At 48.3% G+C, this 16,294-nt stretch overlaps 2 protein-coding genes across 7 annotated transcripts in view; both read left to right on the top strand.

The window, feature by feature from the left end:
* The window catches only part of LOC122188565 (glycerophosphodiester phosphodiesterase domain-containing protein 5), a 166,137-nt gene extending 163,710 nt beyond the window's left edge, over nucleotides 1-2,427 (top strand). For all 5 annotated transcript variants that reach the window (XM_042886971.1, XM_042886967.1, XM_042886968.1 and 2 more), the window contains 2 exons: nucleotides 622-734; nucleotides 2,116-2,427. In XM_042886971.1, coding sequence (XP_042742905.1) covers nucleotides 622-734; nucleotides 2,116-2,231 — 229 coding nt within the window. In that variant the 3' untranslated portion in view covers nucleotides 2,232-2,427. The remainder of the gene's footprint in view (nucleotides 1-621; nucleotides 735-2,115) is intronic.
* A 6,414-nt stretch (nucleotides 2,428-8,841) lies between these two features.
* KLHL35 (kelch like family member 35) lies at nucleotides 8,842-16,008 on the top strand. Of its 2 annotated transcripts, none has more exons than XM_042886974.1 (7): nucleotides 8,842-8,936; nucleotides 10,081-10,971; nucleotides 12,944-13,128; nucleotides 13,667-13,785; nucleotides 14,199-14,387; nucleotides 14,907-15,095; nucleotides 15,996-16,008. In XM_042886974.1, the coding sequence occupies exons 2-7, from the start codon at nucleotides 10,082-10,084 to the stop codon at nucleotides 15,999-16,001; spliced, it is 1,578 nt and encodes a 525-aa protein (XP_042742908.1). In that variant the 5' UTR covers nucleotides 8,842-8,936; nucleotide 10,081; the 3' UTR covers nucleotides 16,002-16,008. The 2 variants fall into 2 exon arrangements, with proteins under 2 accessions (XP_042742908.1, XP_042742907.1); XM_042886973.1 differs by lacking the exon at nucleotides 15,996-16,008 and adding an exon at nucleotides 15,632-15,869.
* Nucleotides 16,009-16,294: the final 286 nt, after the last annotated feature.

The raw sequence follows: 16,294 nt of genomic DNA, 5'->3' as shown, positions 1-16,294 counted from the left end.
ATTTTTGGTGAAGCTAAAGAAAAAAAGTGTGCATTTTGGGTTGGAAGCATTTAAGCAAAGACCTGGCAACTGGGGAGGGAACTGCCCTGAGATAAATTCCATGCAGGGGCATTGTACATAAAGATCTACCTGCATTGGGAGTGCTCGTGCTTTCCTTCCAAGCATCTCATGCTGATGTCTTTGCTGCGTGTCTCAGGTTTGAGACTTGAATTTTGAGTTCTCTTCTCCTACAAATGCAAGCGAGGAAAAAGAAGTTCCTTCACTTGGCTCAGTCTTTGTTCCCTCGGAACCACTCTCAGAGTCAAAACAGTTCACCTCCTTAGTGCAGTTGTCCAGCTGATGTGGTGCAGAGGGGTTTGGGGTGCCTGCAGTCCTTGTTGGAATTAGTGGGATTGGGATGCTGAAGGTGGTTTGGAGATGACTCCTTTTTATGTTTGTAACCTCCCTGAGACCACATGCTCATCTCCAAACATCCTCCTGCCGTCCTGGGTTGTGTTGGTACAAGGGCACGAAAGCACTGAGGGCCTCTGGGACTTGATCTTCCCAGTGTTGGTGAGCACTTTGAGGATGCTGTCAGGGGTGGGGAGACCCAGCCCCTGATTTCCCCTTCTTCTCTTGCAGGTGGCGCTTAGGAAGCATCAGGACCTACAACCCAGAGCAGATCATGCTCAGCGCTGCCGTCCGCCGGTCCAGTCGGGATGTCAAGATCATGAAGGAGAAGCTGATCTTCTCAGGTATGGATCAGGGCCGCTCAGTCGAAGCTCTGTGCTTCATCCTTCAGTTGTCACTCTGCTGATGGAGGAGGCAGAGTCTCAGGCTCATTAAGGTGGGCAAAGATCCCAAAGGTCACCAAGTGCAACCCTGACCCACCTCCACCACCCCCACTGACCATATCCCTCAGTACCACACCTTGATGTGGGTCTCATCTCCCACTGGTGGGATGGGATGGTTGGACTGACCCTGCTGTGAGATGTGGTCACTTTTGGGATGTGATTCTGGCTCCTCCGTCCCATATGGCTGCGGGTTTTCATGTTGGTATGCAGCATCTTCCTCTTAGTGTGTCTGTCCAAGCCCACCTCCAAGAAAGATCCCAGGCATCTGTACAAAGGAAACATTTAGTTTTACAAGGCTAAAATCGATGTGTGAAGCTGGAATGCTCATGTTTGAAGGAATGTGACTGTAGTCTGCCTTTGTGCTCTATTATTGGCTTTTTTTCCTGGAGATCTCCAGTAGGGATCAGGGTTTATTGTACGAAGACAAGCTGTGCTTCAAAGATTTTACTGTGAGGAAAGCAGGCCTGATTCTGCCCTCCATTGATGGTCAAAATGAGGAGTAAACCCAGGGAAAACAGAATAAGAGAGCAGTTGATGAGAGGAAAATTAAGCCTCCCCACTGTTTTCTAGGCATGAAATCTCTTAGAAACAAAGCACCTTCTGAGGTCAGGGGTGCATGTTAATATTTTGTGCCTCTGAAACAAATGGTTTCACTTAGAGTTGGTGGACATGATTAAAACATCAGTGGGTGTATATTTTCCACAGTGACTACAGGAATCTTCCCGGTTCCAGAGCAGCAAATAGGGTAGAGATGATGTTCAGATATTTCTTTTTCCAAAGGTGAGTTAATTCAGCATAGCATCACACGTATGGCAAGGTCCAGTTTTGCCTCTGGTGATTATGGAGCTTACAGGATCTGAAATTTAGAGATGAGCTCCAGCTTGGAGGTAATTCATTGCTGGATCTTAAATCGGGTTAATGCTACTGAAGCCAGACGGAAATCCCTTTAGGATAAGATGGATCTCAATCTCAAATTGCATCAGGAGAGATTCAGACTGGATGTTAGGAGGTTCTTCACAGTAAGGATGGTCGAGAATTGCAGTGGGCTGCCCAGAGAAGTGGCAGGGCCCCATCCCTCGTGGAACTTAAGGGACATGGATGTGGCACTAAGGGATGTGGCTTAGTGATGGGACTTGGAGGTCAGGTTGGTGGTTGGACCGGATCCTCTTGAAGGTCTTTTCCAACCTAGGTGATGCTATGATTTTACTGGCTGCTCATCCACGAGGGTCTCCTGTATCTTGCACCACTGTGACAATGTCCCCCCCTCCTTTACCCTCCCCAGAGATCAACAACGGCGTGGAGACCACAGACGAGCTGTCCCTCTGCTCTGAAAATGGCTATGCCAACGAGATGGTCACCCCCACGGATCATCGGGACACCAGGCTGAGGATGAACTGAGGGGCTCCAGCCCAAGCCCACGTCTGGCCAACCCCGTGTTTGCAACGAGAGCTGCGCTCTCCTGCTCTCCATGGGATGGGAAACTTTGATGAACTGCTGGCCGGGCAGAGATCCCTTTCCATTCCACCATCAGTGGCTGCTCCACCTCTCTGGTTCTGAGATTGAGGGGCTATTCTCTTTTTGTTTTTTTTTGTAAATATTTTGAAAATTTTTATTTGTTTTTGTGTTTTTTTTTTTTTTTTTTTTTTTTCTTCCTTGAGTGTAATTTTTCCAGGGCATGAGTGGAAATACTGTGTTCATTAAACCCTCTACGTTATGGCTGAAGTTATTTGAACCTTGACGTGACAGCCTGAGTCCCCCTGGGGGGAGTTTGGGACAGTTCCCCCCACCCTGCTCCATTCCTTCCCTTGATGCATCGACTGTGTAGCTGAATTGTTTAAACTGTATGTTGTGAAGTTCTCGTGAAGTGTCATTTTTTTTTCTGTTTTCCTCCCCACCTTTTCCCTTCCTGGGCAATGAAGTGTTAGCTGTAATTGAACAGGAGCCTGCTTGGAGGAGAGAAGCTTTCCTTGGAGAGGAGATGGCACTGCTCTTCCATGTCGGAGTTCAGAGCTGGGGAAGGAGTTGCACTGGCTCAGACACTTGGGCACATTCTCTCTGTCCCATTCCCCATCCCCAAAACTTGGATGTCGACAGAAAAATGGCCTTCTTGAAATGTCTGTAGGCAAATCCTGGGTGGTAGCTGCAAGTTGGCCTCTGCTGGCAGCAGTGCTTTGATTTTGCTGTTCTTTTTCTATCTTCTCCATGAGTTGGGCTCCATTGGGAGCCTGGATGGCTTGCAAAAAGCAATGCCATGGGCACCATCACTGCTCCCATCTGGCTAAAGTGCCTGCTATGCCACGTGGCACTTGCAGTTGCTCCTTACTTCACTGCATCCATGCAGGAAGAGGAGCAGCAGCAGCGTGAGCCCCTCTGTGCCCAGCAGATGCCCCTGAGTGAAGGAGATGTAAATAGTTTGGAAGCTGAAGTAGCCCAGGACAGTAATTTATTCCTGCAAGGAGATGTTTCCTCCTTGCTTTGAAACCAGCATCTTTAAAGCTGCATGTCAGTATCCTCCAGAGGAGCAGCGGTCTTGCAGCAGATGCACACTCCCAGTGCAAAAGGCTTGAAACCAAAATCCTAGAGCAGAGATCTAAAGAAACATGAAATAAAGCTTCGAAACCACACTGATGGTGGTTGTGTTTTATCCCTGCACTGATTCAGCCTAGGAGTGGGGTGCTCAGCTCCCTGCTCTCAGTCTCCAAGGTCTCACTGGGCAGAGCCTGTTTTTGGGTCAGCATTCTGTTTGCGTGGAGCTGGTTCCCAGAGCAGCTGAATCCAGCTGGAAGGCTGACAGTGATGTGAATGGCTCCTGGCTCGGTCCCTGTGGCCTTCTGCTGTTGGGTCACTCCTTCCCTCACCGGATCATGGTTGGTACAGTGTGCAAAGTGGGAAATCCCATTGAGCACGAGCTTCCTTTGAAGCTTGGTGTGTTCCACCTTGGAAATGCCAGGACCATGGGAGCTGTTTCCCATGGTGGGAATGTGACCCGAAGCTCAGGCTTTGGGCTGAGCCTGCTTGCTGAGCCCTGGGAGAAGTCGCCTTGTAGAAAAGAAGGGAGGTTTGGGGGATGTTGATGTGCCTCCTAAGGCAAACCTGGAAAAGCCAGAAGGAAGCCACAGCAATCAGCCTCGGGCAGATCGTCCTTGTTGTGGCAGCACTGAAGTTTTGAATCTTGAATGTACTGAAGTAGCATATTGAAACCTCAGAATCTTGGGTTCGGTGCATAAGAATGAGAGTGCAGAAGTGGTCGTTGCAGCCATGTAAAGAGAAAGAAGGCATGCCAAAGTGACATAAGGAACATACCTCTGTTAAGAATGCAAGCAAACAAATCTGAACTGTGATGCTTCTAAGCAGCACAAATTGAGGCTTTAATTTGTCTGCATCTACCTTGGGTTTTCATGAATGTAGGTGGAATGAGTCCCTACTCCACGCTCCCTCTTATCCTCCTCAAAAGCTGATCTTCTATATGGAACTCTCTTGATTCCGTGACACATGGTGGCTGGTTATTTTTTTTTCCTGCAGAATCGCAAGGTTTTGGTGGATTTGAAGGCTTTTGAGATAAAAGTTGCTTCTCCCCTTACTGAGGTGCTGCACTGAAGCATTCCTGGCGGGTTGTCATTGCCAGTGAGAGCTGTTGTTGAATCTTGGCATCTGTTGATAATCACCTGCATGTTCTGTTTTTTATCCTTGGAGATGACATTATTGAAAGGTGAAGTGCTTAAAAGCTTGGAAGTGTTAAAAGCGATCCAACCAAGAGTCACTGTCTTCACAATTCACTTTTTTTTATGGTGAGACCCAAACTCTATGCGTAACGCACCGACTGTTACCGTTATCGTCCTGAAGATTTGCTACTTTTTTTTTTTTTTTAAAAGGAATATACTTTTTTGATGAAAATAGAGCTGGACCGAAATGAATTCTGAGATGCTCTGTGAAATAAACTGTCAGTATTCCCCTGCCCGTCTGTGATCTTGTTGTGTGTTTTGGGCTCACAAAATGCCCTTCTTGCGTTTTGATCTTCGTGTTTCTGCACTTCGTGCTTTATGGGAGAACCTCAAGGTCTGACTTCAGGTTGGAAATTAGGAACAATTTCTATTTCTTCTCCAAAAGAACGGCAGTGTCCTGCACAGCTGCTGAGGGAGGTGGGAGAGTCACTGACCCTGGAGGTGTTCCGGAACCTCGGAGATGGGGCACTGAAGGATGGTCAGTGGGATGGGTAGGGTTGGGCTTGGGGACCTTGCAGGTCTTTTCCAACATTAATGATTCTATGACCATAAGAAGGTTTGGAGATCCTCCTTTCTGAGGTCAGTGCTGCACCCTCTCTCCCATCCCCATTTTATCCAACAGCACTTGACAAGCAGTCAGGTGGAGAGGGTGCGACTCTGCAGACCCAAGTCTGGAGTTACAACTGCCAAATAAATATTTGGTGCTTGTGGCCACGTGGGGACAATGATGCACCAGTATCACTGATCTGGCAGCAGTTTTAAGCCAAACAAATAGGAAGCAATTCATTTCTAATACACACTGTGCACGTCATTGCCCCAGGGTGCTGTGAAGGCTGAAAAACATAAGCATGTTTGAAGAGGAATAATTGGCTCTTATGTCCATTAGCACTTATTAAACACAACAGTCTGGATGTAAGATCCAGCTTGAGAAGTCCCTGAGCAGTTCTTTGCTGAAAGTGTGTATTAAAGGAAGGGCTTGCTTGGCATCTGCTCTGTTTCTTATTCTTCAGGCCAGGATCTGCTCCCAGCTGCAGACAGAGGGTGCTTTGGGTTAGGAGGGGATCTCGTCTGGGACAGCTTGGGATTCTTCTTTGTTAAGCAGCTGTTTTCTCCAGCTCATGAATGGCTGCATTAAGGGACAGATGAAAGGGATTAAAGAAAACACGGCTGTATCCCATTGGTTGGTGACGGATAGTCAGTACTGTGTCAAGGATTTGACTGGCTGAGGGAATACCATCTGAGTGTGAAAAATAAAACTGCCCTAAGGGGAAGAGGGAGAGCTGCTGATTTCCACAGTACCGAATAATCCATAACGGGAGGCTGTGATTGCTGTGCCCTTGGGAAAGACACTAAAAAGTTGAAGGGAGAGAAATAAGAGTCATGTAGCCTGTGTCTGCTATTCAAATAAAAGAGCTGAGAATTGGCTGCTGGCTGTAAGCCCAAAGGGTTTGGGACAGCCAACGTTGTGCTATTTAACTCTTTCTTCTCTAAAACTGCCCATAGAAGCTTAGTGGCACAGCTGTGATAGCTCTCATGGTACCTGGGAACCATGCCGGCGCAGTCACTTTATTGGCAGAGTTGCAGCCCTGTGGTTTCTGGGAGGTGATGCTGATGTGGCTGTATCATAGGTCTGCAGGAACCTGCCATACAAAGCATCTCTTACATCCCTGCCAAAGCCTTCATATGATGCAGTGGCTCAGAGCTTGCAAAAAGTGGCATGGAAAATCCAGCTGTGCTATGAGTGACAGCAGTGACATGGGGCTGAAGGCTTGCTCTTGGTGCGAGGCAACATCTGCTGGCTGGACCAAGCAGGGAGTGACCATGGTTGGGTTGGAAGGTCCTGGAAGGTTATAGAGGTATAGCATGGGTTGGGTTAGAAAGGTCCTGGAAGGTCACGGAAGCATGGAATGGTTGGGTTGGAAGGTCCTGGAAGGTTATAGAGAAACCATTTGTTTTTCCTCCTAAGCTTCTCATGTTTTTTCCCTCTCCTCTTCCTGGACTCTGTTTCTGCTCCAGTCTGTCCTCCTCGTCTTCTTCATTCTTCTGCTTTGGTCTCTTCTTCTGGATGCCAGTGACTGTCTTTCACTGCCACTAACTGGATGAGGGTAGGAAGAGTCTCCTGACTCTCTGTAGCCAGATGAAGCCCTGGGCATTGCTGCCAGGAGCATGCAGACTGCCGTCCTGGGTAGGATGCACATCCATCCATTGGGTGTGTAATGGCGAGACCAATGGGTACAACCCATACCTGAACCAAGGTTCAGGTTGGATATTTGAGACAATTTCTTCTCCAAAGAGCAGTCAGGCACTGGAATGGGCTGCCCAGGGAGTGCGGTGGGTCACCATCCCTGGAGGTGCTTCAGAACCAAGGGGATGTGGCACCGAGGGATGTGGGCAGTGGGCATGGTGGGCTGCAGTTGAGTTGGGGTTGGGGATCTGAATGGTCTTTTCCAACCTTCTTGATTCTTTGATGCTGTGCTTAGGTCCTAGTGATCACTCTCCCTATGACCTCCATTACCTGATTTATCCAAAGCTCTCTTTCCTTTCCTCTTTTCTACTTGATTTCTTTTTACCTTAACTGCACCCCTTCCTATTTCTTTCTCTGACACAATTACTCTGCTATTCCTTTCAGTCCTCATTCACAAAGAGTTTTTTTCCACAGATCCTGTTACAAACTTTTATTTCCCTTTTGCATCTTTTTAATGCATGTGGTTTTGTGCCTGATGGCTCCTGTAGACCACATGCCGTGGGTTGATTATCTTTCATGTGAAAAAAAATATTTTACAGTGGAATAGGGCTCCCAGCTCACTGCTTCTGGTGTCTCCATCTACCCTGGGAGGAGACTCAGGGCACTGGGAGCAAATGAGAGGATGAACTCTTGCCCCTGCACAGAGTGTTCTTCCTCCATGCTGCCTATCAGGCACCCCAATGTCCTTTTCCAGACCTCTGGGGTATTTAACGCCCTCAGTTTCATGCAATTTGACCATAAACATGGGCTGTACCCCAGCCTTCACGCAGTGACAGCCATGCTGGGACACGGTGACATCACAGGAACAGATCCAGGGCTAAGCACAGTACAGCTTGCCTGTGAAAATGTGCTAATAGATGGCCTGGCATGAACACAGGGTCAGCTGCAACCCAGAAAATCTTCCCTTCACAGCCATTTGGTGCATTTGTAACTACTTACCAACAGGCTGCACGCCTCGCTGGAAGCTGGGGTTTGCTTTCGGGTTGGTTGGCAAGGTGTCAATAGCTTTGAAATGTCGGTGAAGGGTTTCCTGTACTCAGGAGATCTGTTTGTCCCAAAGGGAAGGATTGGTGCTGTGCTGCTCATTGTCCTGATGACCCTCTCCACCCACCCATCCTGGATGGAGCCCAGCAGAGCCAACTCAACTGGGGATGGAAGGTCCTAAAACCAAATTCCCCAGCCCTCTGAGCCCACGGCAGAGGCTGGGAAACCACAGTCCTTTCCAGGTCGCTGCCAATTCATATGCAAATGTTGGTAATGAGCAGGATGCCAGCTTGTGCCCTGCATCTCACTGATGGGAGAGGAGCAGAAGGGATCCAGCTGGAAAACACAGTGGTGGTGCTCCAAGGAAAGACGACTTTACTGGGATAGCAACACGCAGGGTTGGTCGTTCTTTGCATTTCTGCTTAGAATGAAATAATACAAAGTGATGCTGGGCAAGGGAATGGGCTGCATTTCATCAAGGGTTTTGGCAATCTTGAGGCTGCTGGTTACTTCATGGATCCAACTCAGGGCTGCTTTGTTCCCTACTAGGAGCTTCAGCCAGCAATGGGATTGAGTTGGAAGGGAGGCTGCTGAGAGCCACATGGGGCAAACCTTCCTGTCTGTCCTTGTGGATCTAATTATCTAATTATCACGCATTAATGAGGGGCACCGTGTCTTCTGCCTGACCCAATCTATCTGTGTTACGGGTGCCTATTTTGCTCGCAGAGCTGTATTTTATTTATTGAATTTAGTGTGGTTTCCAGCGAGCTGGAGTCTCTATCAAATAAATTATTCCACTTGGACCCCAATTTGCTCTCCAGATGGCTCATCCCTCATAAGCTGTCCTGGTGTGCTCTGTTTTCCCCCCGATCCTCGGTGAGTTTTCCCTAGCTCCTCCCAGACTGGCTGTTATTGACAGCTGCATGGCTAATGCCCTGTAGCGGAGAAACAAAAGCAGATTTCTCCCCCACCTCTTCAGCAGAGAGCATAAAGGCGATGCTTTTGTGCTTCCCCAAGCATTGCCAGAGACAGGCTGAGCGTGTTTAGTGGAGGGGGCTCATCTCTGCACAGAACCCCGGCGTGGATGGGAGATCTCCACGAGGGAGGCTGTGTTCATTAGGTCCCACCTGGAGGACTCAACCTTCGGGCCAGGTAATGTTGAGATTCTTGTGCTAACAGCTGGGAGAGCTTTCTCCCTACAAATACAGAGTTTAGCAATATTGGGATGGAGGGAGTGATGCAGAAAGGAGTGTGTGTGAGTAAGGGCAATGGGAGAATCCCACTCTCTTCTCAGAGTTGGTATCATGGGTAGATGAGGAGGGGTGTGAGCTGGGGAAAGAACTTTGGGTTTATCCAGGGGAGGTCTCTCTTTGTAAGCTTACTGTCACCAGGGGCTTGGGCATTCGCATAGATCAAGGTGAGAAATGATGAAATGGGAACGTTTGTCTTCTTTGGCTGGAGCCGCGTGTGCCAGCAAAACCCAGAGTTCACCATACTGCCTTTGTTGTAACTTCTCTAAATCACTTTGAGCTGACAGCATTCCCCTTCTGCAGCCTGAGCACTTCTCAGTGCCATTTGGGATGTCTGGAGCCTCCACCTGTTCCCCCAGGGTTGCTTAGGGATTTATGTAGGGCTCTTTGCTCTGCCTCACTGCTCCTCAGGTCTCTGCAATACCCCCATGGCAGGAGTAGGGTTGCCCTCACAGACATCCCACCTGAATGCTTGGTGCTATGCTCTTAAAAAAGAACTGTTGGCATTGCTATGCCTCTTATTTAACACTCAGCTGATAGAGCAGTTCGGCAAGCAGGGGGAGACCTAAGTTCAGTTCCTCCAAGGACTTGTGTCAGTGCAGCAGCAACTGGTTGGGATGGGTTCTTGGGAAGAAATGGTGCACCATGGATGGTTTGAATTTGGCTGGGTGGGGAAATTAGCTTAACGGGAGCTTCGAGATGTTAGAAAGAAAGAAAACAGTGTGGAAGTTGTTAATAAAGCACAGCCTGGGTAAGGCAACTGTCTTACAAAGAATCATCTAAAAGCAGAAGAGTTTGGTGTGCTGGGATGGGGTTGCGTTGGGAATATCCTAGAGGCCACATCTGGGTTTTGTTTTTGAGAAAATGTTGGTTATGGAGGATGAGGTCCTCTGGATGAGGGTAAAATCTGTCTAAGATTTTGGCTGGAATCTGTACTGCCTGATGTCATCAAGAAAGATGCAGAAATCACAGTGCTGTTGGATGCTGTGGTCAGATATTTTAATTAACGGTCTGATCTGTCATCTCATTCACTGCTTCCCAGCCAGGATGCATCGAATGATGAAAGAAGAATCAAGCTACAGGACAAGCAGTCTGGAAAATGCAACGCGCGACACCAGCAAAGAGCAGCTGCATGTGAAGCTCTGCAATGGGTCCTGCCATGCTGAGCAAATCCTACAGACACTGAACGCCTACCGACGTGGTGGCATCTTCACAGATGTGGTGTTGTTAATTGATGGGCAAGAATTCCCCTGCCACCGTGCTACTTTGTCAGCCAACAGCACTTATTTCCGGGCGATGTTTGGTGGCAATCTCAAGGAAAGCCATCAGAATATCATCAACATCCAGAAGATTTCTGCTTCCACCATGTCTCTCCTTCTTGACTATATGTATGGGGGGAACATTGTCATTCAGGAAGACAATGTTGAAGGCATCTTGGAACTGTCTGACTTGCTGCAGATCTCCAAGCTTAGGGATGCTTGTATCAGCTTTCTTGAAGGCCAGCTTCACCCCTGCAATTGTTTAGGCATCATGAAGTTTGCCGATTCGTTCTCCATCACTTCCCTGACAGAAAAAAGCAAGAGGTTCATGCTGGAGTGTTTCGTGGAGGTGTCGTGCCATGAAGAGTTCCTAGAGATGGGTGTGAAGGAACTGGTTGAGTATTTGTCTGATGAGCAGCTGGTGGTTCCCAAGGAGGAGGTGGTCTTTGAAGCAGTCATGCGCTGGGTACGACACGACGTACCTGCCCGGAAAGGAGCCTTGAAGGATCTCCTTGAGCATGTGCGTCTGCCACTGCTCAACCCCACCTACTTCCTGGAGAAGGTGGAAATGGATGGGCTCATCCAGGACTCAAAGGAGTGCATCCCTCTGCTGCACGAAGCCCGCAAGTATTACATCCTTGGGAATGAGGTCAGCTCTTTGAGATCGAGGCCCAGAAGGTAAAACGCAATGTCATCTTCCCTAGACCTGCATGGTCCAAGTTCTTGTATCTTAAAGTTTGTATGGAGTTCTTTGATTCTTATCAGAGTAACGTGAAGGTTGGAAAAGTCCTCCAAGATAATCTAGCCCAACCATCAGCCCATCCTCATCATGCCCACTAAACCATTGCGACTCGTAGTAACAGTTCTACACAATTTTATTATTTATAATAACCATTTTAAACTAAAAGGGGGATTTATGTCAGATACAAGGAGGAAATTACTTCCCCAGACGTGGTGAGGCCCCAGCACTGTTGCCCAGAGCTGTGGTGCCCAATCCCTGGAGGTGTCCAAGGCCATCGATGGGAGCCCTGAGCAACTTCATCTGGTGGCAGACACCCAGCCCATGGAAGGGGTTGGGGTTGAGTGGGCTTTAAGGTCTTTTCCAATCCAACCATTCTATGATTACTTTTTTTTTTTTTGTCTTTTACTTCACTTTAGCCTTCTAGCTATCAGCATGCTGCCTAGCTCAAAGGCATAGCTGCTGGGACAGTAATTAATGTCCAGGAATAAAAGGGAGTTGCAGTCCAAGTAGCTACCTAGGCACCCCAAATTCTTTCTTTTGTACCTGCGATTCATTGATTGACATGAAGATAAAGAAGTTCCAACCCAGGCAGCTGGCAGTATGAAATGGAAAATACAAAGGAAAACCAATTTCTGGGGGTGGGTATGCATGGGAATATGCACCTTTCTGTGATTTTGACATATGGATTTTCTAGACTTAGACAGACATATGGTAAGCCTCTGTTACTCCTTCATGGTGACGCTGGTACATTCAGCACGTGTTTGGTAAGCACTCCAATGAACAACTCCATTGAGAGCACCTCTGCTCTAGGATGGGTTGCTGTATCAAGCCATGTGGTTTGTAAGGCTTCCTGTGCTTCTCTAGAGGAGAATGATGGCTGTGGGGACAAATTCTTGTGTTCTTCTGCACTTTCGACCATGGAATCCAGCTTACTTTTGCCTCTTAGTGGAGCAGCTTGGGTAGAAGAATGGGGATGTGGAATCGTTGAATAGTTAAGGTTGGGAAGACCACTGCAGTCATCTAGTCCAGCCGTCAGCCCATGCCTGTGACTGCTCTAAACCACGTTGCATGACATGAGCCTGTTTGGTTTTTTGTTTTTTTGGGGTTTTTTTTTAAACCTCCAGGGATGGTTTAAGCCCTTTCAGTCTGATGTGAGGCTTGGACTTGTTTTCTCTGTGCTGATTGAGACAACGGGCCGCTACACAAAGAACTGCTCAATACCAGTCCGTGGTGCCCTCTCCAAGCACAGAGATTAAATTCACTGGGAATAAATCCCACTCCCAGCATTCCCATTTTAACTCCCCTTCTTTCACAATTTAGGTCTAAAGTAAACTGTCTCAGGCTGCACAAATGGAGACAGAGCTGGGGATTGTACCAAGCCTTTCAAATCCCATTCTTCCCTCTTCCTTCCTCTCCTCTCTCCTCCTGCAGGGCTGCTCCTCTCTGGCCACCTACCTCTTGGCAAGACTTTCCTGCCCAGCCGTCTGTCTCATCTGCTCTCTTCTGTTAGGGCTGGAGAAAATGAGATTTCCTGGAAACACTTCTCTCTCCAGGCAGAGAGCATGTTGCAGGCTGGCTGCCAGGAGCAGCTTTCCGTGCTTGCAGCCCTGTGTTGAGTATTAGGCTTTATTGTGCAGGAAGGGACAGGGTGAGGGGCAGTAGGCAATCTCACAAAGGACTTTCAAAGGTCGCTCTCAATTTTCTTTCCCTACAAAGTTTGGACCCTTTCCCACTCAAGCTGAGAGATTTGAATGGGCAGATAAGAGGGAAGGTGCATGGGCAAAATGATTTGCCTAGGAAACTGGTAGTTGGTGACAGAAAGGAGCCTTCCCTACCCGCTGGGATGTGCTGCCAGTATCCTAAATGGGATGGGGACTTAGGGACTTACCCATGCCTTTTATGGTCTAGGTTCATGGAGCTGGCAGAAGTTATCATCATCATTGGGGGCTGTGATAAGAAAGGCCTTCTGAAGCTGCCCTTCACTGATCTCTATCACCCAAAGAGCAGGCAGTGGACGGCCCTCTCCAGTGTGCCTGGCTACACCAAGTCAGAGTTTGCTGCTTGCACGCTGAAGAATGATGTCTACATATCAGGTGAGGTGTCCTGGGACAGCTGTAGTCCCCACCTGGAGCTCAGTTCAGAGAACTGCTCCTGGGGTCGATTCACTGGGACTCATTGACATGCATCTCAGCTCCAGAACAAAGTCACTTCTTGGTGAAGTTTACCCTGGATTTTGTTGTCCCAAGAAACACTTTTAGCCTTCTGGGGAAGATGGCACTTTTGGAAAAACCTTCCTCCTTGCTTATCTGGGTTTCCATCCTCTTGCAGTGGAGTGAGTTGGTTTTGATGTGCACTTTCAGGGTTTCCTATCACATCACCATCTGCCCATCCTTGATTTAAAATACAAAGCCTATAGAAGAGCTCCTTAGAAGGGATGGAGTTGTGTAATAAGTGCCTTGAAATTCAGAGGGCATCATCCTTGGGAAGCTGAGTTTACGTGAGAGTAACCCAACAGCCACATTCTGGCCTAGGTTGTTCTGCTGCATGGAGGACCCATATAAAATAGCGGTGTGCCAGGGTGATGGGTCTGTCTTTGAGATTGTGCCAGCCCTCCGTTCCTCTGTTTTTAAGGGGGACACATCAGCAGCAATGATGTTTGGGTGCTGAGCTCCCAGCTGAATGTCTGGATCAAGGTTGCTTGTCTGCAGAAAGGCCGATGGAGGCACAAAATGGCAACACTTCAGGGCAAGGTAGGTTTTGAAACAAGCCTGTTTGGAACAGTCTTCCCTTTTTCCCAATTCCCAGTGCAATGAGACATTGTCAGAGCTTGTTTGTTATCTCAGTCATTTAGAGACCAGGACGTAATCATGGTACTATTAGCTCTAGCTAATGCTTTTTTTTGCTGCCTGAGTTTGCCACGTATGAACCTATAGCAATAAGATCTACCATGGGGTGCTGAGAGACTTCTGCAAGATGACTGTGTTGAGGCTTTGGGTGAAAACTGTGCAGCGTAGGGTGTTTCAAACCCTGACATATGATGGATTTAACAAGAAAGCATCACTGTGGCTGGACAAGTGTCAGCTCTAGTACTCTGTGATAGTGTATAGCCCAGCTGGTGAGTACAGGAGATTCTAACTGGCTTGCTTTGCTCTTTCTGTGGCAGATCTACGCTGTGGGAGGCTTTGATGGTTTCTACCGCCTCTCCAGTGTGGAGTGCTATGACACCTTCTCCAACAGCTGGTCCACCTTGGCTCCACTGCCACAAGCAGTGAGCTCGGCAGCCGTGGTCTCCTGCCTGAACAAGCTCTATGTGCTGGGTGGTGCTGTGGATGACACTGCCAACACTGACAAGGTATGGGTGGTGCAAGGGGGTGAGGATGGCTGGGAGGTGGAAACAGACTAAGAGATGCAAAATAAGCCCGTGGGAAGTTTCAGCTCATCTTTGGTCTGCTTTCAGGTACTGTGCTTTAATGGAAAGGATCACAGAAAGGCCAGCAAGGAACATGAAGAATAGGAGACTTAAAATATATATTATAATAATAATGGTTTTACCAAGGAAGGTGACATCTGAGCTGCACTGAGAGCAGATAGGGGCTCCCAGCTCAATACCAGAATATGTAACCATGTAGTGTGTTGGTTAGGACCAGCTGGTAATCTGTCTGTGAGAGCTGAAGGCATAGACCCTCAAAAGAACATGACCCCAGCCAGCTGATGAAGGAATGTCCCTTTGATCATTGCACTGGCCTCTGAGTGTTGAAGTTCCCATCCGTGTTTCTGGACCAATTTTCTTTTATTTCTAGTGGATATTATCTCCATCCAAGCAAGGAGATGAGATAAATTTATGTTCCCATAGCTGCGTTTCTCCTTCCAGGTCCAATGCTATGATCCAGAAGACAACAAGTGGACTCTCTTGTCTCCCACTCCTTTCTACCAGAGGTGCATCAGTGCCGTCTGTTTGGACAACATCATTTATGTTGTAGGTGGGCTCCTCAGTAAAATCTTCAGCTATGATCCAAGGAAAGACAGCTGGCGAGAAGTGGCTGCCCTCCCTGGGCCTCTGGTAAGAGAAAGACTTAGGAATCATAGAATTGTTAAGGAGGGAAAGGCCGATAAGGTCACAAGGTCATCCAGTTCCAACCACCAACCCATACCTATGACCACTCCAGGCCATGTCATCCAGTGTGACATCAGCCCTTCTCTTGAACACCTCCAGGGACTCCACCACCTCTCTGGACAGCCTGCTCCAGTGACTGTGAAGAAATTTTCCCTAATATTCATATAAGAACTTTTCCTAATATGAGGAGAGAAGCTCTGAGCCTTCTCTCTCCATGGAATAAAGGTACCCGTCTGCATTTTGCTGAGATTAAATGTGAAGGAAGTATACTGGGGAGCTGACATTTGGCTTGAGGTTCTTCAAGTGCCTGAAACCATAATACCAAAGTACCTCAAGAGCTGTACCCTACTCATCCTGCTTATTTCCCCCCATGCAGGACAGGTGAGGGCTGAGCCCATAGCAGTCATGCACTCCTGCTCAATCCCACCGCCCAAAGCTGTTGGGCCATCCTTCATCTTTCAGCCTTTCCTTCTGCTTTCCAGGAGAGCTGCGGCCTGACGGTGTGTGGAGGGAAGATTTACATCCTGGGCGGCCGAGATGAGAACGGGGAAGGCACAGACAAAGCATTCACTTTTGACCCTGTAACGGGGAGTGTGGAGCAGCAGCCCCCGCTGCAGCGCTGTACCAGCTACCATGGCTGTGTCACCATCCTGCAGCACATGAACAGATGACCGTGGGGCTTTGACAGCATCTTTCTCCTATCCAGATCCTCCCCTTGAGTCGGTGGCTACATTTGTGGACAGACAGCAGTCTCTCTGTGGGGAAGGGCAACATAAGGCACTGAAGATGTGCTCCCACCAGGCCCTGAGCAACCTGTGTTTTGGTTTGGTTTTTTTTTTTTTCCAGGTCTGATGATGCCAATGGTTTTGACGATGAGAGGTGAGAGGATGAAAGTGCTGGGCTGTAGGAAAGCTGCATTGCAGACCTTGCCACCTCCAGATTTAAGCAGGGTTGTGACCCCTGCAAGTTTGACTTCTTTTAAGTTTCCCTGAATTGTAGAATGCTTTGAGTTGAAAGGAACCCCTGAAGGCCATCTGGTCCCACCACCTGCAATGAACGGGGGCACCCACAGCTCCATCAGCACTCAGAGCCCTGTCCTCACTGCCCGTATTGTAAAATAACTTATTCCTTACATGGATGTAGAT

Source organism: Lagopus leucura, unplaced genomic scaffold, assembly GCF_019238085.1.
Source record: "Lagopus leucura isolate 7727_CA_CO unplaced genomic scaffold, USGS_WTPT01 Super-Scaffold_100067, whole genome shotgun sequence".
NCBI classification, from domain to species: Eukaryota; Metazoa; Chordata; class Aves; order Galliformes; family Phasianidae; genus Lagopus; species Lagopus leucura.
Note: the sequence above shows the minus strand (reverse complement) of the source record. Positions and strands in the feature narration are given on the sequence as shown.

What these genes read in the sequence shown, in the direction of transcription:
- KLHL35 (XM_042886973.1), top strand. Translation starts at nt 10,082, where the DNA reads ATGCATCGAATGATGAAAGAAGAATCAAGCTACAGGACAAGCAGTCTG. An exon ending in GAATGATGTCTACATATCAG is followed by an intron (nt 13,129 to 13,666) that starts GTGAGGTGTCCT and finishes TCTGTTTTTAAG; the next exon opens with GGGGACACATCAGCAGCAAT. An exon ending in ACACTGCCAACACTGACAAG is followed by an intron (nt 14,388 to 14,906) that starts GTATGGGTGGTG and finishes TTCTCCTTCCAG; the next exon opens with GTCCAATGCTATGATCCAGA.